General features: G+C 33.3%; 2 protein-coding genes across 2 annotated transcripts in view; both read right to left on the bottom strand.

The window, feature by feature from the left end:
• Galk (N-acetylgalactosamine kinase) overlaps nt 1-26,994 on the bottom strand; it is a 207,879-nt gene that overhangs the window by 39,536 nt on the left and 141,349 nt on the right. The window contains exon 6 of the mRNA XM_072544039.1: nt 8,526-8,781. Within this exon, the coding sequence (XP_072400140.1) occupies nt 8,526-8,781 (256 nt within the window). The remainder of the gene's footprint in view (nt 1-8,525; nt 8,782-26,994) is intronic.
• Nucleotides 8,812-25,677, bottom strand: LOC140449945 (uncharacterized). The gene is made up of 5 exons (XM_072543361.1): nt 25,579-25,677; nt 24,927-25,122; nt 11,304-11,648; nt 10,946-11,249; nt 8,812-8,818 (listed from the first exon to the last, which is right to left on the bottom strand). The coding sequence occupies exons 1-5, from the start codon at nt 25,675-25,677 to the stop codon at nt 8,812-8,814; spliced, it is 951 nt and encodes a 316-aa protein (XP_072399462.1).

Here is a 26,994-nt window from a genome sequence, read left to right as displayed (position 1 = left end):
CTCCACAACATACCAAAGAAAAAATAGTGAGAAATCAAATAGACTACATTATGATAGCAAGGAGGTATCATAATGCTGTTAAATGTACTAAGACGTACCCAGGAGCTGATATAGGCTCAGATCATAACCCGGTAGTTACTGTGATAGAGGCGAGACCAAAAAAGATTAGAAAACCACACAGAAAGTCACTAGATTTAAATAAACTTAGAAACAAAAATATACGACAAGAAACAGGAGACGAAATAAATGAAAACCTCGGTTCAGTGCAGCAACAAATTAACGATACAAACAACGTTAACCAAAAATTAAAGTACCTACATAAATACAGCTATAGAAACAGCAGGAAAGAAACATCTTACAAAAACAACAACAAAGAATAAGGGGTGGATGACACAAGATATACTAGACTTGATGGAACAAAGAAGAAAGATGAAGAATTACCCAGATAAATACAAAGAAATAAATAAACACATAAAAAAGAGAATAAAAGAAGCCAAAGAGGAGTGGATTAAAGAACAATGTGAAGAAATGGAAACCTATGAGAAAAAGTACGATGCGTTCAATATGCACAAAAAAGTAAAAGAGATAACAGGAAGCATAAAGAAATGCCAAATAGGTAAACTTAAAGACAAACATGGAAATCTTATTGTAGATCTAGAGAATAAAATAAAAAGATGGACAGAATACCTGAATGAATTATTTGAAGACGATAGAAACAACTTAACTCAGATAATCAATGCAACTAGGCCAGACATATTGAAAGAAGAAGTAGAATACGCAATAAGAAACGCTAAAAATGGAAAAGCAAATGGACCTGATGAAATTCCTACAGAACTGTTGAAGCTTTTGAATGATAAATCCGTAACCATAATATTAAATTTTGCAGCGAGGAGCTAAAACAGTTTCCCCTCCACTTTCCTATGTCGATATTTCGAAAGTAACTTCGTTTCGAAAGGTTTTAAGTTTCGAAAAATTGGATGAATTTTATAGCTATAAAATTTAATATAAAGTTTAGATTTTCATTCAAAATTTGTGCAAATTTTACTTCTTAATGTTTATAAACAATAGAGATATAATTAACAAAAAAATTGTCTCTAACTTCGTTCCTGTTGTTCATAGAAGGTTTATTTTTTTTGTTAAATTTGAGTTTTTTTACCAGCTATCTAATGGTTGTACGTACAAATCTGTAGCTTGAAAAATATAGAAGTTATTACAATTGTTTATAAGTAAAAAACATACCCCTTTTTCAAACGTTTATTTTGTAAATAATTTCGATGAAAACTCAATATTCATTTAACTTCTGAGATAGTATAGGTCTTAAAGAATCCTATGAAATTTGTTAAATGTGTCTAGCATCATTCATAGGGCAAGATCAATGGTTTAAATAATTAGTCTCAGGGATAAACAAATTGAATAACTTTTAAACTGTTTGACCGATCGGGGGGAAATTTCGCACAAATTTAAAGGACGGTAATTACTCAATGTTGAAATCTATTAATAACATTTTATTTTGTTAATAAAAAAATTAATTAAATTTATAAATTAGTGCAAAAAAACTGCTTTTTTGCAAATATCTCCGTAAATTATTTATCAATTTTAATTGAAAAAACGGGAAAATAAAGATATTCTTGATATAAAAAAATGGTATAAATATTGTTTATTTAAATTATAAGGGAAAAAACTTATAGATAAAAAATCAAATTCTGACCATAAATTATTGTTTAAAAAAAACGCAAGGTAAAAATAGGAGTATCTTTTTATCTACTCGTCATTTAGTAACCCCCACCTATGTCTTAAAAGCTTCAGATATCTGCGAAACATTTTGCCGTGAAATCGATGATTTTTGTATAACCAGACTGGGCTATATACCTTTCTTTCAAAAACACTATATCACTTCTTCATGCTTATAAATATATTCAAATAAATGGATGTCAAGTCGAAGTAAGAAGACTTATTACTCCAGACCAGAGACCTATATTATCTGATACATGTCCTACAGTACAGAATGAAATAATTAAACAAGCATTACTTGGTATTCACGCTATTTTCAAAATGACCTTTCTTCAAGTAGGTATGCCTGAAAGTGATTACAGCCATGTTCTAAGCTTTAGAAGGCAATAATTCATTACATCCTTAGAAAATATATACATTCCTGGCTCTTTTAACATAACTTATGATCATACTTTCTACTGGCTATATCTTTTCATAGATGAACTCAGCTGCTCCAAATGTAAAACCATTGGTCACCAAGAATCAGAATGCAGTCACATTACAAACCAAATCACTCCAACTACCCTCTTAGATTCAACCCACATCACATCATCGTTATCTAAACTTTACATAATGATAGAATATATCAATCTATGGAAACCGACCTCATTAAAAACATTTTAAGATTATCCAAACACTTCGTCTTCTTCTTTCAAAACAACATCACCAGCTGTAGATAACATCTAAAATACTACATCAGAAACATCAATAAACTTAAATAATGTAGTAAATTTCAATCTGCTCGAAAGACATAACATATCATCTGAAATTAACAAAGACAATCTAAAAACCAATTCATTCATTTTTAATACCCCTAAATAATCTAAACCAAAAAAAAGCTCAAAACTTCTTCCAAAACCTCCCGCGCAGATGGCATTCACTCTATAAAAACCATCAAAGACAAAACAAAAATAGATCATCTCTTCTTCTTCTTCTTCTTCTTCGTCTAGACATTCACGTTCACATCTGAATATAAGCCTCTTCAAGTCTTCCTTTCCATTGTTTTTTATTGTACGCTACTTGTAGCCAATTTTTCCCGGCAGTCCTTTTCAGATCATCTGTCCATCTCATAGGAGGTCTGCTTCTGGGTCTTTTGTGTTGGTATGGTCTCCAGGTTAAAATTGATCTGTGCCATTTGTTTAGATTGCTCCTAGCTACATGTCCAGCGTATTCCCATTTCAACTTTAATGATTTTTGCACCACATCGGTGACTTTGGTTTTCTGTCTTATCCATGTGTTTATTTTCTTGTCCTTAAGTGATATACCTAGCATTGCTCTTCATCATCTCTATGTTTACTAAATTTCAATGAAATATGGGATTTTCTGGCAAACATTTTACACTCTCATAACTCTAAATTAATTTCAAAAGATTACTTCAACGAACGAGGTGAACTAATTTTTCTTTATTTAACAATAAAACGCTGAAAACTTTGTTTTCAAAAACTTCCACAAAATTTATTATAAACTCTTATCACTACAGCTGTTTCGGCTGATTGCCTTTCTCAAGTGATCTATTTTTGGCATGCGTTTACACTTTATAGTCTTTAATGAAACATGTTGAGGAGGGGAGAGCTGTTTGTCACAAGTTGGTCATTCAGAATTATATTTGTGTTTTTTAATTTGTTAATTTCCATAGATTCTAACAAAGATAGCTTAAGGCCTTTATTTTGAATGCAAAGAACTTTAAATTCGCCATTAAAAGAATGATTATGATCTAGAAGGTGAAGCGCGTATGTAGAATCTGTTTTTCTATCATTGAAAGCCCTCTTATGTTCTGCTATTCGTTTATTAAAATTTCTACAGTTTGACCGATGTAAGTTTTTGGGCAGTCGCCACATTTGTTTGTATACACCACTGCATAAGTGCTTTTTATTTTGGCTCTTGTTGTTTTTAATATATTTGCCTAAGTTGTTATTTGTTCTGAAGGCTGGTGTTATTCCTTTCTTTTTTATGTGTTTGACTATTTCTGTTAATATATGCCTGTATAGGTAATCGAGCAGAAGGTACTGGGTTTTTTCTCTGGTGGTGGAAATACTATTTTCAGGGCTTTCTTGTGGAATTTTTTATTTAAAATTTTATTAACTATTTGTTCGTTGTATCCATCGTTTACTGCTATTTGCTTAATGATATTTAATTCTGTCTCGAACTTGTATTTTGACATCGGAATTTCTGTTAATCTATGTAACATACTATGATAGGCTGCCAGTTTATGTTGTGTGGGATGGGATGATGAATTGTGTATAGTCGTGTTAGTATGGGTAGGTTTATGAAATATGGAGAAGTCATGTTTGTTTTAAAGTCTGTTAATTTTTAAATCTAAAAAATTTATGGACGGATTTTGTTCTGTTTCTATTGTAAATTCAATATGACTATGGAGTGAATTAATATACGATAAAAATTGGTCGAGTTGCCTGTTAATTCCTAAGAAACATACCAGTACGTCGTCTACGTATCTCCACTAATATAAAAACTGTTTGAATATGGGATGTTTTTGATAAAGACTATAAAGGGTAAACGCATGCCAAAAATAGATCACTTGAGAAAGGCAATCAGCCGAAACAGCTGTGGTGATAAGAGTTTATAATAAACTTTGTGGAAGTTTTTGAAAACAAAGTTTTCAGTGTTTAATTGTTACATAAAATGAATTTCCATCAAGTAACGGTCGAATCCCTCAATAATTTTTCTTTATGTTATACACAAAACTCTAAAATATCGTCGAACAATTTTCAATTAAAGGTGATTCATCTACAAATTAAACTAAGAGCTAACGGCAACAATGTTAAATGCCAGAAGTAAATTCTTATTGGGTCATTTTTATTGCGTATGCTTCGCCAATGTAACTAAGTGAGCAGTAAGATAGTTCCAAAAAATTTGCCCCCGTAACAATATAAATTATTGCGATTCACGAGCGTATAGTTAGACAAGTTCATTGAATAGTTTAAAACATCGGTAAACTTATATATTATTTTAAATATACATATTATGTGGGTTTTTTAGGAGACCACTTACTACCGTAGAGCTAATAGCATGTCTGGAAGAGTCCGATGATGACGATAAACTTGTCGGTGTACATTTAATAGACATTACATTGTTTCTCTCTGACAACGACGGAAACACGGATGAAGTTCCAGGTAAGAAAATTTGGTGAATACTAATAGCCTGAATTTATTGGGCCCTGGTCTACGATAAGCTTACTTATAGCATAAAGCTCTCAGGTGGATATAATTACACACGACCGTGAAAGGATGGAACTGAATTTGGAGCCCTTAACTTTAAAAATAGGATAGGTTTATCAGCAAAGAACATACCAAAGCGTAAAAAATTGAAAGTCGAAAAAACAAGACGTCCGTGGAAGCCCTTGCTTTTTGAAGAAAGTAGGAAGTCTAATTTAAAAACAAAAAACTTCAAAATCGACCTCAAATTATAAATGATAAGATCGAGTCAAGAGGTTGATTGATTTTTTTAAGCTTTTTGTCCATTGGAACTTGTTTAAAAAATTTGCGAGGAGTCCCAAAAATATGCAAAGTACAAAAATGGAAATGAATCTTTTACAATTGCTTCTGAAAAGTGATATAAATTTTTCGCTATTTTGTTGCTTTCCCCGTTTGACTCCTAAAGACCCCTTTTAAAGCATATGTCATCAAAGTTTCAGTTATATGCATACTCGTTGCCTACTGTATGGTCTTTGGATGAGGCGATGGAACCCTATTACGGTGGTCATCATTTTAAACAATTTATTTGGGGAAAGCCCAATCAATTTTGATTTTAGTTTTGGTGTTTAAATACTCCTAATGGATACTGCGTTTAATTTGAACTATATAAGGGGAAAATCCAAAGAGATCCTAATATGCCTTTGGGCAGTTGTTCTGTTACAAAAAGTGTGATGTGTGATGTGTTCCTGAAGGACGTGAAATTTTCCTAGATAATTATTTCAATTATTTGCTGTTACTCGAAGAAATGAAAAAGCACAATATAAGCTATATTGAGGCAAAAAAAAAGTGGTGCATTATATGCCGAGTTGATAGCTAAGTATCAAGACCATCAGGTAAGAAAAGATGAACAAATCGTGCTAAGGAACAAGATAAACAAAAATCGAACTCAAATCCTGAATTTTTGTCTATAACTGTTGATTTACAGAAAGTTCTTCAGATTCCGTCTGCTAGTAAATCTCTTCTTCATTATTGTCGTAAACGATGTATTTATAATTTTACCGTTTATGAATCCAAGTTTCCTAACGATGCTCACTGTATAGTATGGTCAGAACTAAACGGAAAAAGAAGCAGTAATGAAATTGGAATAGCTAAAGTGCATTGGATTAATCAACTTCCAGATACAATTAAGGAGATTTCAATATTTTCGGATACATGTGGCGGACAAAACCGCAACCAACATCTTGCAGCTTTATTCCTCTACCTCACTCAAACTACAGATTTAAATGTTATAGAGCAAACATTTTTAGAGTCAGGTCACTCGTTCATGGAAGTAGATAGTATGCATAGTGCCATAGAGAAAGAACAGCGTTTTGTGCCGGTCTATTCAGTATCTGACTGGATGAACATTCTGAGAAGAGCAAGATCAGCGAGAAACCGTTCAACTGCAAGTCCCTACAAAGTGCATCAATTAACATTTTCCGATATTATGGTTCTAAAAGACATATCAAAAAAAATTAAAAATCGCGTCAAAGACGAAGATGGCAATCAAGTCAACTGGTTGCGGATTAAATGTTTGCGTTATGAAAAGCAAAATCCTGACATAATTAAGTTTCGGTTTGGCCACAGTGGTCCCTATAAAACAATGAATATACTTGGCCGTGGTAGAAATCCAAAAATAAGCCAAATTAATATTGTACCATCTTACGATCAACTCATTCCTATCAGGACCCTAAAAAAATGATTTGCTGAAGCTTTGCCATAAAGGAATTATACCGCAAATAATTATCACCATTTAAATTGTTGGGAAGAAATACTGGGCCTATTAGATTGTTATCCACAATTCCTGCCGAAACATTAACTTTAAAAGTTCTTTGGTGTTGAGTCGTTTTTTTGGCGTGAGGATTTTCGTCGGCCCAAATGTGCTCGTTATGATGGTTTGTCATTCTAGTTCTACTGAAGGTAGCCTCGTCGGTAAACAAAATATTTCTAATAAAATTAACATTTCGAGTGTTTTCCATTAACAACCAATCGCAAAATCCAATCCTTTTAGGATAATCTTCAACCAATAACTCTTGAACCTTTGTTAAGTGATACGGTTTAAGCAGCTGATCCCTCAAACGCCTCCAAACCCTTACGTGAGGAACATTTAGTTGAGCAGCTATTACCCTTGTACTTGTTCCAGGGACTTCTTCAATGATATCTAAAATGTTTTCATCAGTTGGATCCATTATTGGACGACCACTATTGGCAGCAACTTGCGGTTGTAATGTACTCGTTTCCCGTAAACGACGACCAATGGTCAGAAATAATCGTCTATCAGGTGTATTTCGATAGGGGTATTTTACTGCATACCGCCTTGCGGCTGCTGCACTATTTCCTTGATATTCACCTACGATATTCCCTATAATTTATTGAAATCATAATTTAATCTGATCCAACTTGTGTAGGCCATTGTAATATCAAAATTATTAATATTAATCTTATTCACACAATAAATGATAGTTTCAAATTATTGACTAATATTGATGGAACTGTTTGTAATTAGTGTATCCGTAGAAACTAATTGTAATTTTATGGCCAACTAGGAAAAAACTAGTTTTTCGAAAAATTGATGAGGCAAAAAAGTTTTAAAAATAATATGTTAAACTAATGATGCCACAAAATTCATTGGATTTAAAAGCACTCAAAAGTTTGGGGGGATTTAGGGCTTCACATTCCCCTTAAAATTTTTTCGGGCGCTTAGATTTTGTTGTTTCTTTTGTATGAAAAATTCCTTTCAGAACGAGAAAGTAACGTGTCCATTTTTATTACAAAATGTCAAGTAGTTTAGGAGATAATGCAAAAAAAACAATTTTTATTTTGTAACTTCAAATGGCTGTAACTTTTTGTGTGTACACTTTTGTACTAAGGTAAGTTGGATTTAATAAATTTATTTTTGTCCCCGGAATGCATGATTTTAATAATGACATACCTTTTTGAAACACCCTGTATACATCTATTTAATGTAAATAAGTCGAACTCTTGTTTACGTTACTCCACTAAGAACTCTGCGTAATTTATGTGGATTGTCAGTTTCTAAATGATTTTTTTTGATTTTATGTAAATACAAGAAAGTAACTACAATACCCAAACTCTTCTACTCAAAACAAACGCTATATTGCCGAGGGTCGGTATTATGATCGTATAAAACTTTCAAATTTGCTCGAAAACATTTTTTAAATTTATTTTTGCCCCTCCCTCCACACTCGCCACTGATTTTATTACAATTAATTTTATTCTCAGTTGCGCTTCACATATATTTCAGGCTTATAACAAAAAAAGTAAAGCAGCCAACGTTCTCTACATAACTCCTGAGTTTGATTGTGTAATAAGCAGTTCCCACTGTACGTGTTTTAATGAAGATTTATATAAATACATCACATCTGTCTTTTAATCCCCGTTTTATTTAAGTCTAACACCGAAACCACCAACGAGCACAAGACGTATGATCTCGCAAAGTTCCCTATCCACTTAAGCCAGCGTGTCTGGATGAAATTCGTATCCACTTAAGCCAGTTGTTCCGGACGAAATAGTTTACAAACAAAAGATTCAACGCATACTCACCATGAAACACATGCAGTGCTCTTTGCCGCAGTTTAAAACTTTTGATGTGTTTCGTGTTCGGGGTTAAAGATGTCTCTTCCAGCACTTGAGAAGTCGTTTCTAGTTCAGTCACGATCTCTTCCTTCGTGTAGGGATGTTCGTGTAAACTCGACTGAACGATAGAAATCATCTTGGCTAGATCGGCGGAAAGAGCTTGCTGGAGTTCCGATAACCGCTTTATTTTCATCCATTCCAGTCCTTGTTTTTTCGCAATTATCTGAAAATAAACGGGGTTAACTTGGGAGTTTTATTGGCTATTACACAAAGATATTGTAGATTTTAATAAAAAACGCTAGGTAGAAAGACACGTAAAGAATATTTTTTTTATTAAATAAATGCATATTTTAGGGATTTTCAACAATCATTTTATGACACACTCCAAGGCTGAATATATTATACAGTCTGGAAGCTGAAACATTTTCTATTAGACACCGAAGCTGTATTTATATCATTGAAATCTGGTCACGGTTGACTAATTTTCAATTCTTCTTTGTCTTAAATTACTAAAATTTATTACTACTATTAACACTAGAAAGTCGGGCTTAGCATACCTACCTAGAAAGCCCGAAGGGATCATTTTGGCCCCAAGTTCCTAAATCAATAAAAACCAAGTTTAGAATTAACTATTTATTTGGGAATAAACAAAAAATAAAAATAAACAGTTTTAAGAAATTATATAAACTCTTAACGATAGAATTTGATTTAATTTTTTAGTTTCATTTTAAACATATGGAACACCATACAGTTTGCAGTTTTTGGCATTTGCCACAGATTGCCTTGTTACAGCCGTGGCACTCATTGGAAGTATGATTTCCTTTACAAAACATTTTTAACTGACATTTTTTTCTTTTTTGGCTAGTAACAGTGCTGGTGGTTGGTAAATCCGGTGGTGCTGGGTATAGTACCAGATTTCGGGAGGCAAGGTATGGAGCCCGTAATTCTTCACACAGCTGAAGAATAAACTTACGACGACTGATTTTACTTCCAGTAACTTCTTTATAAATAATCCATGCATTTATTGCTCCTAAGTCAAGAATGTTATAAAACACGTGCATTGGCCATCGTCTTGAAGCAACTTTTGTAGTATAAAGACGCGCCATTTGGTCCACTACATCAACCCCGTATTTTGTTTTATTATAAAAACTTACTGTTTGAGGAAGTTTTTTTCCATCGACAGCAACATCCACTGATTGATGTAATGAGCTCAACAAAAGCACATTTTTGTGACTCCTCTTTCCTTGGTATGCAGTAAGTGTTATCTTTTCGTCGCTCTGGAATATATGGGTAACATATAATTCTCCATTTTTACTCTTTACGCTTAGAGGAACTTCCTTTCTGTTGCGATTCAAAGTAAACACAAGACTTGTTAATTTTTGACGTGACAACGTCTTAAATTAGGTTGTGGCTCGGAGTCATTCATGAAAAAGTGTAACGCCCGCTCACGTCTGTTACGATGAGTCACCGAACGAGAGAGAGGCCCGCCGGACCGGCGAATGCCTTGCGTCTCTCTCCCACTCAAACATGATCGGTCCGCTGCGCGTGCAGCACTAGAGAATTAGGCGCGTTGAATCGGTGCGTGCTTGTGTCTCTGTCTTTCTCGAGCGTTCTCAGCAGAGCGTTCAAGACACATTACAGCAGAAACCCTTCCTTTCATTTCATATTTCTCCTATCATCGTCCTATCCTCAACAAAATCACTCAAATAGAAATTAGTTAAGTTTAAGTTTACATGTACAATGTTTTAGTAAACAAAATATATTTCTATAGTTAAAATTTGTGCAATTCTTATTTTCATTCAATTCCTTGTTCCTATTGTGCAATTTAATAATATTCATATCAATAAATATATTACCGAGAAAAAGACGTTGTCACGTAAAATCTTCGCCCGTAAAACCGACTTTACAGGCAACCGATTTTTTTTAATTTTTTTTGCAATGCCTTGGCCAATTTTAACGATGTAAAGTAGTTATCTGTCGTAACATTTTTGCCCTTTTCCAGTTGATTTTCCATTAACCGCAAAACAACATGTTCACCAACACTTGTATCTTTCTTGCGTAGATGATCAGTGCCAGTATAAGGGTAACCATTTACAATATATTTTGATTCCACGCATGTCAAAAGCCAAAATTTTATACCAAACTTATCCGGCTTATTTGATATGTACTGTGTGAACAGGCACCTGGCTTTAGAAGGCAGTAGTTGTTCGTCCACAGTAAGGTTTATTCCGGGTTTGTAACATTCACCACTATTTTCTATAAATCCATTCCAAACCGCAGAGGCTAGAGCAAATTTGTCGGTTTTCAATCGTTCAGATCTCGTTTGCTTTATGTCAAATCTGAGATATTTTATAATATCCTTGAATCTGTCTCGTGGCATAGTTTGCCTAAAAAACTGAGGACCCCATAGTGTTGACCACAAGCTGTTAGTTGGGAAATTTTTGGCGCCGTAGACTCCTCTTGCGTACATAATAGCAAGGGCAGCCTCCAGTTCTTCCAAAGTTATAGTCCATGTGTCATTTTTCAAACATCGATGTGCTTCTGCAATAGTGCATTCTTTTATATGACGTAACATGCTGTCGTTGATTATTAGATGCCAAGCACTTACCACACAATTGTTCCTCACGTTCCTTTTTGCATACGACGTAGGACCTGATTCCTCTCGATAAATGTTGTGCTGAGCGCGGCGTCCTGTAATGAGCAAACATTCAATGAATATGAAGATACTAAAAATCATAATCTTACCAGGTACTGATCCAGAATCAATAACTTTCCACGTTGTTCCGTCTTTCGATTGTTCGGTGTCTCCGATTGAAATAGTTTTTCCTTGTTGACCTCTTTTTCTCTTGTGACTTGGCTTAGATGCACTTGGATTCACGATAAAATTAGCTGACTCGTGCTGTTGAGTTGTAGAAGCAGTGTTTACATAAATTGGTGAGTCTTGTACAATAAAACTTTCTAACTGCTCTGAAGCATCAGAGTCACTTGAATCATTATTTTGTGGTGGTACGTATTGTTCATCGTCTGACTCAAAATTTTTTGCAAATTCAGATTCACCTCCCGAAGCATCTTCTTGTATTTTTCGTATTTCTTCAAGAAGTTTAAGCTCTGATAGTCCACGACGAGACATCTTTACAGTCGCCTTGAATTTTCACAATTGAACGAATGTTTCAATATTCTAGAAACGAGAGTCAGCAGAACCTAATAAACCGCTCAATAAACAAAATACTTTCAAGGAACAAACAGTATGTAACAAAATACCTTCTAGGAATAAACGTACATAAATATAATTTTATTTATCCGACAGAAAGTTAAAAGAAATCGTCAAATTTCCGAGAAAACGATAATAATTAATACAGGGCCAGTTTGGCCCCTTCAGACTTCTATGGTAGGTTTGTTAGAAAATCCATTTAATAAATTTAGTAAACAATATTTTTTTGCGTTAAATAAGACTTGTTGCTTAAACGAAATATATATTATCTATGGCTTTGGAGAAAAATGAAGACCTGTCTTTACAAGAGGATAAGTTTGACCATTTAAAGTTAGTCCAGCTAGAATAATATTTAATACTTAAATATGCGCTTAGTTAGCTAAAAGTAAATCAAGATTTTATTGGGTACTTATTTCGAATAAAAATTTTAAATAAATTTATCGAATTTCGTAAATGGAATAACAAATTTTATTAAATTAAGGTAATCTATAATATAAACATAAATCGCAAAATGTGTTGGTACGCACATAACTCAACAACGCATGGACCAATCTTAACAATTCTTTTTTAAAATGTTCCTTGAAGTCTAAGGATGGTTTTTACGGCAAGAAAAATTCGAACAATTTCCGGGAAAACTCTAAAAGAGCCATTTTCTTTTTCCCATACAAATATTTTTAAACTAGATGTAGAGTCAATTTGAACTTTATTGCTATTCAATAAAGTTTATAATAAATTACAAGCACTCACTGTTGTCCAAAGAATGTAGGTGTGTCCCTTTTAATAAATTCCACAGGGGTTGCAAAATAAGACGAAAAAAGAACTTTATTTTTACACTCAGTATATGGGTAAAACATTGGCATTTTCCAGAAAACATTAACACAGTTAACCACATTTCACATTAACCTTAGTCAAAATTTAAATCATTTCATGTTCTTTTTAATTAAGTGGTTAAATATTTTAGGACACTGATGATGGAATACTTATTCCGAAAACGTTTTGTCTTTTTAACATAGCCCGACGGGGTTTTTTATATACCTTTTTATAAAGGATTTATTGGAAAAATTTTTATTATATGGTATACAGCCAACTACAGGAACTTGGTTTCCTTGTGGATATTAACACAGTTATTACTTAGCCCGACGGGGTTTTTTATATACCTTTTTATAAAGGATTTATTGGAAAAATTTTTATTATATGGTATACAGCCAACTACAGGAACTTGGTTTCCTTGTGGATATTAACACAGTTATTACTTATAAAATAGAAATATTTTCCGCTTTGTTCCGGGGCAAGTAATTTATTATTTTCTAAAAACCACATTAATCTGTTGGATATGATTTTCTCGAGAACTTTACACATTACACAAGTTAGAGAAATAGGTCTATATGAATGTGACAGAGATTTTGGTTGATTTTGTTTATAAATAGGGATGGCGATAGATGAACTCCAGATTTTTGGAAACTTGCTATGTATTATTATAGATATTTTGCTCATATATTATTATAGATATTCAGCAAGTGTTTCTTGACAGATGAAGAATTTTTTTTGAAGAAATATTGCAGGGATGTTATCGGGACCGGGAGAAGAGTTTTTCGTATCCTAGAGTGAGCAATCTAATTCATCCATGGTTATGGGATAATTAAAAGAAGAAAGGTCATCAGGCGGTATATCAATACCTTTGGATTCCTCTCTTTCTTTTTTGGTAAAAAAATCTGGAGGAAGAACATCATCGCTTGAGAATCTTTCAAAACTATTAGCTAGAATATTGGCTATGCCTAGAGGGGAAGTGTATATTTTTGGTTTTTCTTCTAAGAAGTTAATGTGGTTTGGGGTATTCTTCCCGAAAATTTTTCGTACCATTTGCCACACTTTATTAATTAGTGTAGATGAATTTAATTCTGAAACAAACTTTTTCTATGACTCACGTTTACTTCTTTTAATGATGAATCTAGCTCGTGCTTTTAGTCGTTTGAATTCTAATTTATTTTCAAGTGTATTATATTTTATCATTGCTAATAATCTGTTTTAAACAGATTTACAATTGAAAGCGATCACAGATAGATTTGAGCAAAAATTCTGTTCAATTTAAAGAATGAACGAACAAAAATGATAAAATCAGACAATCGTAAATGGACCCCGCCCGAAAATATAGACCACTTTCGTGACATCATTGACTATAACCTTCAACAAATTAACGACGAAACACAGGTCGAAGTTTTAAACGAAAGTATCGTAAAAGTCCTTAAAGAAGCGGAGAAGTTGTGCTGTCCTAAAATGAAGAAAAAACATGAGAAAATAAGTCTCAACACTAAAAATCTGATCGAAGAAAGAAGGGGGCTAAAGGACAGGTATAATACAAACTACGCAGAATTTAGTCAACTCAGTAAAACAATAAACAAAGAAATCCGAAAAGACATACGGCAACATAACATGAGAGAGGTGACAAGGGTGATAGAGAAAAATAGAAGTCTGAAAGTTCTAAGACACAACATGTCCACAGGAAAAAAGAACATACATAAATTAAGAAATAAACAAGACGACATTGTGACTGATAAGGAAGAAATAGTGAAAACAGTGGAAGACTTCTACAGACAACTCTATGAAACAAGTGAATCCGATGAAAGACGTCCCTTACCAAACATAGAGAATCAAGGCTCAGAATTAATGCCGAACATAACTGTTGACGAAATTAAAAATGCACTTCGGGTGACGATGAACAATAAATCCCCAGGTAAAGACAGGGTAATGACCGAAAGCCTAAAACTAGGAGGAAATAAGCTCTTACTGACACTTGCTAAACTGTTCAATAAATGTCTGTGCGAAGCGATAACACCGACGCAGTGGAACAACGCGGAAATCATCTTACTTCATAAGAAGGGAGATATCAGCGACCTTAGAAACTACCACCCCATTAGCTTGTTGTCACAAGTATATAAGCTATTTACAAGAGTTATTACCAACAGGCTAGGAAGTAAGTTGGATTTCTATCAGCCAAGAGAGCAAGCAGGTTTTAGAGCAGGATATGGCCCGAATGATCATTTACAAGTAATTAAGAACTTAATAGAAAAGAGTGTTGAATATAACAAGCCATTAGTCATAATATTTGTTGACTACGAAAAAGCTTTCGACACAATAAGTCATCAAAAGATGTTAAAAGCCTTAACAGAGTGCCGTATAGATCATCGCTATATAAACATGGTAAAATACATCTATCAAAATGGGACAGCAAGTGTGAAACTGGCAGATAAAAAGACCAACGTATTTAAAATAAAACGGGGAGTGCGACAGGGAGACACAATTTCGCCAAAATTGTTTACAACATTATTAGAGCATATGTTTAAGAACGCAAATCTGAGTGAAAAAGGAATTAATGTCAATGGAGAAATGCTTAGTCATTTGAGGTTTGCTGACGATATTGTCCTTTTTGCTGACAGAATCGATGATGCATTATCGCAACTGGAAAAACTATACCTAGCCTCCCTACAAGTAGGATTAAAAATCAACCACACAAAAATACAAATCATGACAAATCTTGTGTTAAGCGAAAAGATTTCAGTAAATGGCATGCATATTGAAGAAACCACCTCATATAAGTACTTAGGACATGAGATACGCATAGGAAGAGATAATCAAACGTGCGAACTAAGCCGCCGCATAGGACTCACTTGGGTGGCATTCGGCAAGCTAAGCTATGTTCTTAAATCAGAACTGCTAATGTGTCTTAGAAGAAAAGTCTTTAATCAGTGCGTGTTGCCAGTACTTACATATGGTGCAGAGACATTAACACTAACCAAGAAATGGGAATAAGCCACAATTAAATAGTAATTAATTTAAAATGCCACAAGAAAATAGCTTCAGAACATTATTAACCAAGAAAGTAAGAAATAAAATTTGTGTTACCCAAAGAGCCATGGAACGATCGATGTTAGGCATTTCTCGTAGGGATCGGATCAAGAAAAAGGAAATAAGACGGAGAACAGGAGTGACAGATGCCATAGAAAGAATTATGACCCTTAAGTGGAACTGGGCGGGGCACATAGCTAGAATGTCAGATAACAGATGGACACAGCGAATAATACAGTGGAGACCGAGACAAGAAGCACATCGAAGTAGAGGTGGTCCACCAACAAGATGGTCTGATGATATAAAACGGATCGACAAAAATTGGATGCAAACAGCACAAAACAGAAATACATGGAAAAGACTGAGGGAGACCTATATCCAGCAGTGGATAGATCCGGGTTAAATAATGATGATGATGTATTATATTTCCTTAATCGATTTAATGCTGTTTTTAAAAGTTTAATAGCATCTTGACATTTAGAATCCCACCAAGGGACTGACGAATTTAATTGTTTAACTCAGAATTTGTTTATTCAATTTGTTGAAGATTTTATACAACTGATCTTTAGTCTGGTATGATATATACATAAATACTATTTTACATATTTCCATTGTATATTTTATTTGTGCTCATTTTATTGCTGACTATCCATAAACTGTGTAGACAAATAAAAGAGAAACAAAGGTCTGTATCTCATGCAAACAACCATTTTCCTACCTTTAACCTTTTCACCTCGATATCAACTTTAAAAACAACATACACAGTAGAAGCTCGAATTTTATTATATTTATGAAAATATAAGCGAAAGATCATATACCGTCATACGCTATTTATGGAAATGTTTAGTAAAGCTTTACTACTATGCTGAATTTAATATTACTGTTCGTAGAACTGCCTTTAAGAGCTGCTGTAGATATAAAATATTATTTCAGATTGATATAAAATATTATGCAGCGATAAAGTCAACTTTATGGTGCATTATAGTTGAATATATAGGAGGACCTCTATTGTTATATGCTGCTATCAGTTATGAAATGCAAATGTGAACATAAAGAAAAATATTATTTTATTTCGCATCTACATAATTTAAAGATGGGTTATAGTTCATACAAAAGTCAATACACTGCTGCTGTAGATAGCTGCTCAAGCATTTGCTCTGGAACTCTGAGAACCTCATCATTTTTGTCATTATATAAATATAATATAAAAAGGATTATGTGATAATCAAATAATAATAATCAGCTGTCAAAGATCAGAAAGGAGATGTAATATCTACAGGGAATCCAACTAATTGGCCAATTGATAGGAATAAGATACCAGATTTAATAGATTTCTTCATAATTAAAAATATCTCATCCAATTACTTGGACATTTGTGAAGGATGGGATATGAACTCCGATCATTCACCTATAATTCTAACCATGAGTGATATGATTATTAGAAAAGGGAACAACCCAACCTTAACTAATAAGCTCACAGACTGTTAAAGTTTTAAAGTAACTCTTGAAGAAAAGATCATTTTAGCCGTACCACTAAAGACAATTGAACAGATAGATCAAGAATTAGATTTATTTGTCAAAGATATTCAAGATTCAGCATAAAATTGCACTCCCATACTGAAAATAAAAGTTAAAGGGAATAACTACCCTAAAGAAATTCGTTAATTAATAAAACTAAGAAGAAAATGGCAGCAAACGAGAGCCCCTCGAGACAAAACTAACCTAAACAATGCCAGCCAGGAACTTAAAAGGGAAATCCAGAAAATTAAAAATGAATCTATTAAATCTTATCTGGAAGAGTTAACAAACGACAGCAACAAAGAGTACTCGCTTAGGAAAGCTACAAAAAGAATTAGAAGGCCCATATTACATTCTCCTCCAATAAAACTGAAAGACGGTAGTTGGGCCAGAAATAATCAGCAGAAGGCAGAGAGATTTGCCACTCATCTAGAGAACACATTTAAGTTGCAAGATGACCAAGACAATGACCAGGATTGGCTCGAAGCAAAGCAAATGGATGAGAATATCAAGCCAACTTCCCCAAAAGAAGTAGCTGAGTTAATTAAAGAACAAATCGACCCAAATAAAGCACCAGGTTATGACCTCATTACCGGAAGACTGCTAAAAAATCTACCAAGAAAAGCTATCGTAAAATTAACAAATTTAATAAATGCTGCCTTTAGACTACAATATGTTCCAAATTTATGAAAGATAGCTGAGGTGATCATGATACCAAAGCCTGGGAAACCCCTCAATGAGGTGACATCATATAGACCAATATCACTCCTACCTGTGATGTCCCAGGTGTTTGAAAAACTCCTCCTGCGAAGAATCCTACCAATAATTAAAGAAAAGAAAATAATTCCAGATCATCAATTTGGATTTAGAAATAAGCATTCGACAATTGACCAGGTGCATAGAATAACTGCTATAATTGAAAGATCATTAGAGAAAAGAAAAGTCTGTTCTGTAACCTTCCTAGATGTGGCACAGGCGTTTGATAAAGTCTGGCATAAGGGTTTGATACATAAACTTAAATCATTCATGCCTAAACAATATTCAAATATATTACAATCATATCTAGCGAACAGACATTTTAGAGTTAAACAAGAAGATGCATACACTGATCTCAAGGATATTGAAGCAGGTGTTCCACAAGGGAGTGTATTGGGTCCAGTCCTATACCTAATATACACGTGTGATATACCTGAACTAGAAAACGACACCATAGCTACCTTCGCAGATGACACTGCTGTCTTAGCGGTAAGTGACACCGTCGAAGAAGCTACAGAAAAACTACAAAATTCAATAAATAAAATCCATGAATGGACCAAAAAATGTAAAATTAAGCTGAATGAGAATAAATCAGTCCATATAAATTTTACCAATAAGAGAATTAATAATATTCCAATTCGAATAAATGATGTCCAAGTGCCTATTGCAACATCAGCAAAGTACTTGGGGATCACTCTCGATGCAAAACTTCACTGGAAAACTCACGTGTAGAAGAAAAGAGAAGAACTAGGCGTCCGCTACAAGAAAATGTATTGGTTAATGGGAAGACATTCCTCTCTATCCATAAATAATAAACTCCTAATCTATAAACAAATACTGAGACCAGTATGGACCTATGGCTGCCAACTCTGGGGCTGTGTCAAGCCTAGTAACATCAAAGTAATCCAGATATTCCAGAATAAAGTGCTGAGAAACATCGTAGATGCGCCTAGGTACGTTAGGAACAACAACCTTCACCGGGGCCTCAAGATGGAAGACGTCAATCAGATAATCAAGAAATTTGCAGGGAGCCATGAATAATGACTCCATCATCATGTAAACGTCGAGGCTATCCAGCTCCTCGACAATACGAACCTAGAGAGAAGGCTCAAAAGAACAAAGTAGACACCTAATTTTAAGATTTCATTAGTAATTTAAGTTGGAAACAAATTGATAATTGGTCTTACTGCCAGATTTTAATGTAAGTACACTTCTGTGTCTTCAGTAAAAAAAAAATGAATAAAGTTTATAACAACTAAGTGTATTTTTTCAAAAAATTAAAAAAAACTGCTGTTGTTAAGTCTATTCTCTTGTGGTATATAAAATACGCCACGCGTGTATTTATGTTATAACTTAATGTGCGAATAGTTAAAGATTAAGTATCGCTCTATTTAGGAACAGTATCAATGAACATAATAAAAAAATCATATTTAACGTTTATACTTCAGAATACGAGTTGTATAATTTAAGATATTATTTCAAATTTAATTTGCATTTGGAAATCCAGAAAGTTTATCTTGATGCCGTACACTTCTGTTAACTCTCGAGGTTTCGTTTTAAAATTTGTGATTAAAAAGTTTTCTGTGAGTTTCGCTCTTTGTCGTCCATATACTGCTGGATAATGATGATTGTGTGCTTCTTTAGTAGTGCCTTTGTTTCCATTAAGGTTGAGTTTTCGTTTTAATTTCCGTTTTTGTACAACTTTTGTTATATGCTTTCTAGCTATTTAAAACGTTGTTTTCATTGGAAAGATCTGTCCATATTTTTTACGTAAGGCACTTTTAAAAATAAATTACGAAATTTTAAATTTACTTGAAAACCTACGTGCTAGACCACAAATTTTACCATTAATGCTATATATTTTCCCACACAGTCAATACTACAGTTTTGAAGCTGGCAGAAAGTTTTAGTAGTCGTGAATTCTATAAAAAAAAAACAATGCGAAACGAGCCAAAATCAATTTTTGGCTCAAAATTGCTCAATGAGCTCAAAATCAATTTTTGGCACTTGGTCTAGTGATGCATAACGCCGTTCAGTTGTGAATGAAAAAGCAGAAATTTGTTTCTCTGATTGTGAGTAGGATAAAAACAGAAAAGAAACTTGGTCTTAATCTAAGACAGAGTTCGATGAGCGTATTCGAGTATATTCAGTCGCTTTTGTATTTTGAATATGCTCATAAAATATTTCCATCCTCATCATGACAAAGGAAACATTAAACTCAAAGTGCTGTCGTATTACTTTTATCGATACTCAATTAAATAGAATGGCTCTTTATGTTGTTTTGTATTATTTTTTCAATTTCAAAACAAAGCCATTTTAATGCTGATGTTAGGGATGAACGCTCCCATAAGCTTTTATTGAAAAATTAAACAGTTTTTTCTAAAAATATTTATATATATTTTATATACATGTACCTAATTGACTATTATCATTGATAACATAATGTTCTTGTATTTAAAAAATAAGTATTTGTGTGTTATAAAGTAAACAAAATAATCGATTACGTTTTTTAATTACATCAAGATGTTCATATTGGTTTTAAACTAAAAAATTACTAAACATTAATGGAGTATGTTTCAACTGTAGTGGCGGAAATTCCTAGGAACAGTAAAGTCCCATCAAATAAAGCAGTGGCGTTCCAAAAAATACTTATGATTTAAATTAAATTGTTAAAGATAGGTACACACAATGTATTAAACAATGCTATTAGATTATACAGGGATGCGTGCCTTAAGAACCGGCAAAATAACGCAAAAGATAGAAAACATAACACGTTGTGAAATAAAAAGAGATGAAAGTAGTAGAGGTGAGAAATTATCGATATTAACCTATAATTTACTTTACATTACATTAGAATTATCGAAAATTTCCCACCTTTAGACGTTAGCTTATGAGCTGGTTGACTTCTGTCATAGTAATACGTATCACGTAATGTAAGTAAAAACAGTTTAAGTAGGAGTATTCTTTTATCCAAAATTAAAGTATTGATCAATAATAATTTATGATTTGAGACGTCGCATACACTCTTCTCAATACAGAATTATCATAGCTTGTTATTCTGTATTCGTCAACACAGAATTAATTATCAAATTACTACTAATTAAACTGTTTACTTACATTTGCTTTATTGCCTTCAATCAGTTTTTACTTTATGCGAAATTTAAAAAATGTAAATATTCGACGTCATACTTGTAATATTATGACTGAAGTCAACTAGCTCATAAGCTAACGTCTATAGGTGGGAAACTATCGATAGTCCTAATGTAATTTAATGTAAATTAGAGGTTTCTATCGATAATTTCCCACCTCCACTACTTTCATCTCTTTATATTTCACAACGTGTTATGTTTTCTATCTTTTGCGTTATTTTGCCGGTTCTTAAGGCACTCATCACTGTATATTTGGCAATATTGTACTACATTTTCATACATATTATAATATATCACATACATACAGGGTGAGTCATAACTATTAGGACATAGACTAAGGACAGGTTACTTGGACCAAAATATGGCTATTGGGCCAAATATGCCTTAATAAAATGTTGGTGAGAAAAAAGATACAGGGTGTTAAAGTTTATTTTTGTTTTTCGTTTTTTGTAAAGAAATAGTATTTTATTTACAATTTTACGTTTTGTCATAGAAGGCGCCACGTGGATCATTCCTAATGATCAAATTGAGTCTAAACTTTTTCTGATGAAACTTTTTAGTAATTTTTATTAGAAAATATGACGTAAACATCATTTTTACGTAAAATTGGTACTCTTGTTTAAACATGATAATTTCGATAAAAGCGCAGTCGAACTGCTTAGAGTCTTAAAAAAGGATTTCAAATATTATTTCATTTATGAAAAGTATGCTTTGGACTGTCAGATAATTGTTGTTGGTAAATGTCATTTGTTCAGAGTAAATTATGGCACTCATCACTGTATATTTGGCAATATTGTACTACATTTTCATACATATTATAATATATCACATACATACAGGGTAAGTCATAACTATTGGGACATAGACTAAGGACAGGTTACTTGGACCAAAATATGGCTATTGGGCCAAATATGCCTTAATAAAATGTTGGTGAGAAAAAAGATACAGGGTGTTAAAGTTTATTTTTGTTTTTCGTTTTTTGTAAAGAAATAGTATTTTATTTACAATTTTACGTTTTTTCATAGAGGGCGCCACGTGGATCATTCCTAATGATCAAATTGAGTCTAAACTTTTTCTGATGAAACTTTTTAGTAATTTTTATTAGAAAATATGACGTAAACATCATTTTTACGTAAAATTGGTACTCTTGTTTAAACATGATAATTTCGATAAAAGCGCAGTCGAACTGCTTAGAGTCTTAAAAAAGGATTTCAAATATTATTTCATTTATGAAAAGTATGCTTTGGACTGTCAGATAATTGTTGTTGTTAAATGTCATTTGTTCAGAGTAAATTATTTTTGATGTGATAGTGTAGTGTAATGTTGCATTTTATAAAAGTAATCATTTTTTTTTTGATTGAAATGCCTCGTCACAATCATTTTACTAATGAAGAAATGCGAGATATGACTTGCGTATACGCACAAGAAAATTTTTGCGGTAGCTCGGCAGGCAGAAGGTATGGAATGTTATACGCAAACAGAAGGCATCCAAATCACAAAACTTTTGCAAGATTATATCGTAGTTTAGGTGAAACTGGGTCATTTCACACTAAAAATCGGGGTGGTCGACCGAAACAAATCACACCTAATCAAGAAGATGAACTTTTGGTTCGAGTAGATGGAAATCTTGAAATAAGTTCACGACATCTATCAGCAGCAACAGGAGTAAGTCAGTCGTCAATTGTTAGAATTCGAAAAAAAGAGAACCTCCATCCTTATCACTTCACTCCTGTTCAAAATTTACTTCCAACAGATCTTCCACGACGGCTACAGTTTTGCCAACGTATTCTGAATAAACATCGCAATGACAGACACTTTATTAAGAATATTATGTTCACCGACGAAGCAACTTTTACTAGACGAGGGGTTTTTAATTGGCGAAATAGTCATTATTGGGAAGAAGAAAACCCGCATGCTATTAAAGCTAGACATTTTCAGCATGAGTTTAAATTGAATATTTGGTGTGGCAATATAGGCGACCAACTACTAGGGCCTTATGTTCTTCCTCCGAATTTAAATGGAGATTATTATTTATTCTTTTTGGAAAGTACTCTTAGTGATATTTTAGATGATCTGTCACTGGATGTAAGAAGAAAAATGTGGTTTATGCAGGATGGAGCGCCACCTCATTTTTCATTAGCTGTTAGAAATCATCGTAAATGACGTATTTCCTTAACGATGGATTGGCAGAGGCAGTGATTTTCAATGGCCACCAAGAAGTCCTGAGTACAACCCGCTAGATTTTTATTTTTGGGGACATATAAAGTCCTTAGTTTATGCCAATGAAATTAATACACGAGACGAACTTTGAAGATACATTCAAAATGCAGCTAATCTTATAAGGGGACAGAATAATATGTTTTTTAACGTCCGAAAATCCTTTATAAAAAGAATTAGAGAAGGCATAGAAATCGAAGGAGACCATGTAGAACATTTAATTTGAGTTTTTGTGCGTTCTTTTAAGTTAAAGTGTGTTTAGTTTTGATTTATCGTCAAAACGGAAACCTTACGTTAGTTGCTTTGTTAAGATAATAAACTTGGTATATTAGTTTGGTATTTGATAGTGGAATTGTAAATAAAATACTATTTCTTGTCTAAGATTATGCCTCTGTGCCAATTTTGATAGCAATTTATAAATATACAGGGAAACTATTAGCAAAAAACGAAAAACAAAAATTAACTTTAACACCCTGTATCTTTTTTCTCAGCAACATTTTATTAAAGTATATTTGGCCCAGGAGCCATATTTTGGTCCAAATAACCTGTCCTTAGTCTATATCCCAATAGTTATGACTCACCCTGTATATTGTCTGTATGTGAAACTATAGATACGTATTACAGATTACAGTATTAATGAATATTAATTACAAAGATTATTTTAACTTTAAAACCTTTATTATTTGTATTATTACTCACTTAAACATCACAAAGTTAAATAAAAGAATATACGAAATGATTGTAGTAAAGTAAAAAAATAATACATACATACAGGTCAGTTTGGAAAACTTATATCCACATAGGTTACATAGGTACATCGTAATGTTAAATTTGGTACCCAACCAGAACATCAGTGTTGGTGGGAAAGAAATAGAACTCGTAAATAGATATAAATACCTGGGACATGAAAGTATGATTGGCAGGGATAACCAGACTCATGAACTGAAGGGAAGAATCGGCCTTGGATGGGCAGCACTTGGAAAACTGAGAGATACTTTTAAAAGTGAGCTGCCCACATGCCTAAAGAGAAAGGTATTTGATATTTGATCAGTGCGTCCTCCCAGTCTTGACGTATGGAGCAGAAACACTTACCTTAACAAAAGCAGCAGCTACCAAACTGAGAGTCACGCAGAGAAGAATGGAGCGGTTCATGTTAGGAATAACTCTGCGAGACAGAATAACCAACGAAGACGTCAGGAGAAGAACCGGAGTGACTGACATCATCAAGAAGATAGCCAGACTAAAATGGAGATGGGCAGGACACATAGCCAGAATGACAGATGGGCGATGAACAAAAAGGTTATTGGAATGGAGGCCAAGGGAAGACAAGAGAAGCGTCGGTCGACCACCTACAAGATGGACTGACGATTTAAGAAGACTCAATAAAAACTGGATGAGAGCGGCACAAGATAGACAGGGTTGAAAACATGAGGAAGAGATCTATGTTCAGCAGTGGACTCTTGAGGCTGGATGATGATGATGTACTACATTTTAATACATTATTAGAATATATCACATACATATATTGTCTGTATGTGAAACCATTACAGATTACAGAATGATTGTAGTAAAGTAAAAAAAATAATACATACATACAGGACGGTTTGGAAAACTTATTATATATATTCACATAGGTTACATAGGTACATCGTAAAGTTAAATTATATTATTCACTTTCATAATCAGATGCACTTTCGTCGTCACTATAATAATTTAAACCAATCCCTAATTCTTCGGTAATAACATCTATGCGACGTTCACTTTCGAAATACTTATCTTCGACCTTGGCAACATGTTCACACACTTTCTTCGAGTTATCAACAGTTACTTTAGCAAATTTCTGTTCCGCCAACACTTTTACGTCTTCTAACTTAAAATAAACGTTTTGTTTTGCAACCTCATTTTTTATTTGCGCCCAAACATTTCTGGTTTAAGTCTGCATAATATGGCGAAAGTTTTAAAGAAACATGTTCATATTCTTGCAGCACTTTGTCAAATTTATATTGAATATAATCTTGTTTGTGTCGTTGAACGATTTCATACAATTGTGGTTTTAACATTGACGTTACAAATGGTAAATTGTTTTTTGTCAACCAAGATATCATATCCATTTTTTTAGAATTACTGGTAGGTGCTTTATTAATTTGTACATTATGATGTGACGCATTATCAGTAACAACAACAGATCCAACAGGTAAATTGTGGATTAACTGTTCGTTCATCCATTTTTCATCATTTTCTGAATTCATATCATCAAAATAATCTCATGTCTTAGCTTTTAACTTAAAAATCAAAAGGACATTCTGTATGAAACCCATCTCCTTACCACCTTCCTACTTCCTACTACTACTTCCTTTTGAAGGGTTTTTGTACAATCCTTTGCCACTGTCATCTGTCCAGCTATTTGGCGTAGTGTGTCCTGCATGTACCATAGGTTTCATCAACATATACAATTGACTTGCCTTCGCTTCTGTAATAGGTTTCATCCACATATACAATTGACTTACCTTCGCTTCTGTAATATTTAATTTTGTCCAAATATTTAATGCGTATAGCACGAATATCATTCCGTTCAATTAATAAACCTCGATTATTTTTCGTTTTCTTCAATTTAAATCCCAAATCTTTCACAATTCTGTAGAGAGAACTCACACTTTCAGTCCACTCGTACACCTCTTCAAGACTTTTCTGCAAAAGCTTCACTGATACACGACAACGTTCAGTCTCATGAAAACGATGAATGGTATTTCTAATGAACTGCTTGTCATACTCCCTCAAGTCTGACACGGTTGTTTTCCTTTTAGCAAGTGTTGTAGCTAGAAATTTTAGTGTAATTTGACAATGCGTTTATTAACATACTCTGTGGCGTACAAAACCGAATCTATATAAAAAAAGTTACAAAATGTACCACATATAAATCAGACGTACATCCGGAAAGAAAAGTACTATACAATGACAGTCTGGGAATGGCTCGCGGCTAGACAAAACAGTGGAGATGGTCGTGCGGTCCACAAAACAAAAAAATCCGAAGTTATATCAAGGGCGCCAGGTAAATTGGCCCACATTACTATTCAATAAACCACCAACTTACCAATAGGTTTACTACTAAAATATTAAGTATAGTATACAACCTGAATAATTAAAAAAATAAATGAAATTGTCTGAGATCAGGATCTAGTCAATTTTAATAAATAGATTCCCAAGATATTTGAAAACAAATACATATTACAATATTATTTAACTTTACCATAGGCTTAATAAAAAGAATATCAAAATGCGGCTTCTACTTGCCTACCAAAATTCATAAGTTATTTCTATTTAATTGTATAAAAACAAAGGGAAGGCGTATCAAAAGTACCAGACGCTAAGGGGTATGTGGTTCAATACCAATAACAAAAATAATTAACACAAATAGGATACCACAAGAGCTCAAGTGCGTGCGCAGAAAATACTATATAAAAACAAATCTATCTCAAATATTTAACCCCCCCTTAGATGCAGTTTACAAACTTATAATAGGTATGTGTAAATATTTAATTAATAAAATAAACCGCAAATAATCTTTAAAAACTGTAAAGTATTTGTAAATATTAAAATAAAAACAAAACCGCAAATAATCTAAAAACTATTGTGTCACGTAAACAAAACAGACGGCGCTTAAATCTTCCGTCAAAAATTAATTATCGATCCATAGCTCGAATTTTCAATCACATTTATATACTTCACCGCGTGGGATCCTAGT

Source organism: Diabrotica undecimpunctata, chromosome 9 (genome assembly GCF_040954645.1).
Source record: "Diabrotica undecimpunctata isolate CICGRU chromosome 9, icDiaUnde3, whole genome shotgun sequence".
Taxonomy (NCBI): domain Eukaryota; kingdom Metazoa; phylum Arthropoda; class Insecta; order Coleoptera; family Chrysomelidae; genus Diabrotica; species Diabrotica undecimpunctata.
This window is presented reverse-complemented; position numbering and strand designations above follow the sequence as displayed.

Coding starts and splice junctions, on each gene's coding strand:
- LOC140449945 (XM_072543361.1), bottom strand. CDS start 25,677: ATGCAGGACACACTACGCCAAATAGCTGGACAGATGACAGTGGCAAAG. Junction 25,123..25,578: donor TAGTAGGAAGTAGGAAGGTG/GTAAGGAGATGG, acceptor GTTTATTTTAAG/TTAGAAGACGTAAAAGTGTT. Junction 11,649..24,926: donor AAGTGCATCTGATTATGAAA/GTGAATAATATA, acceptor AACTTCTTGAAG/AAATACGAAAAATACAAGAA.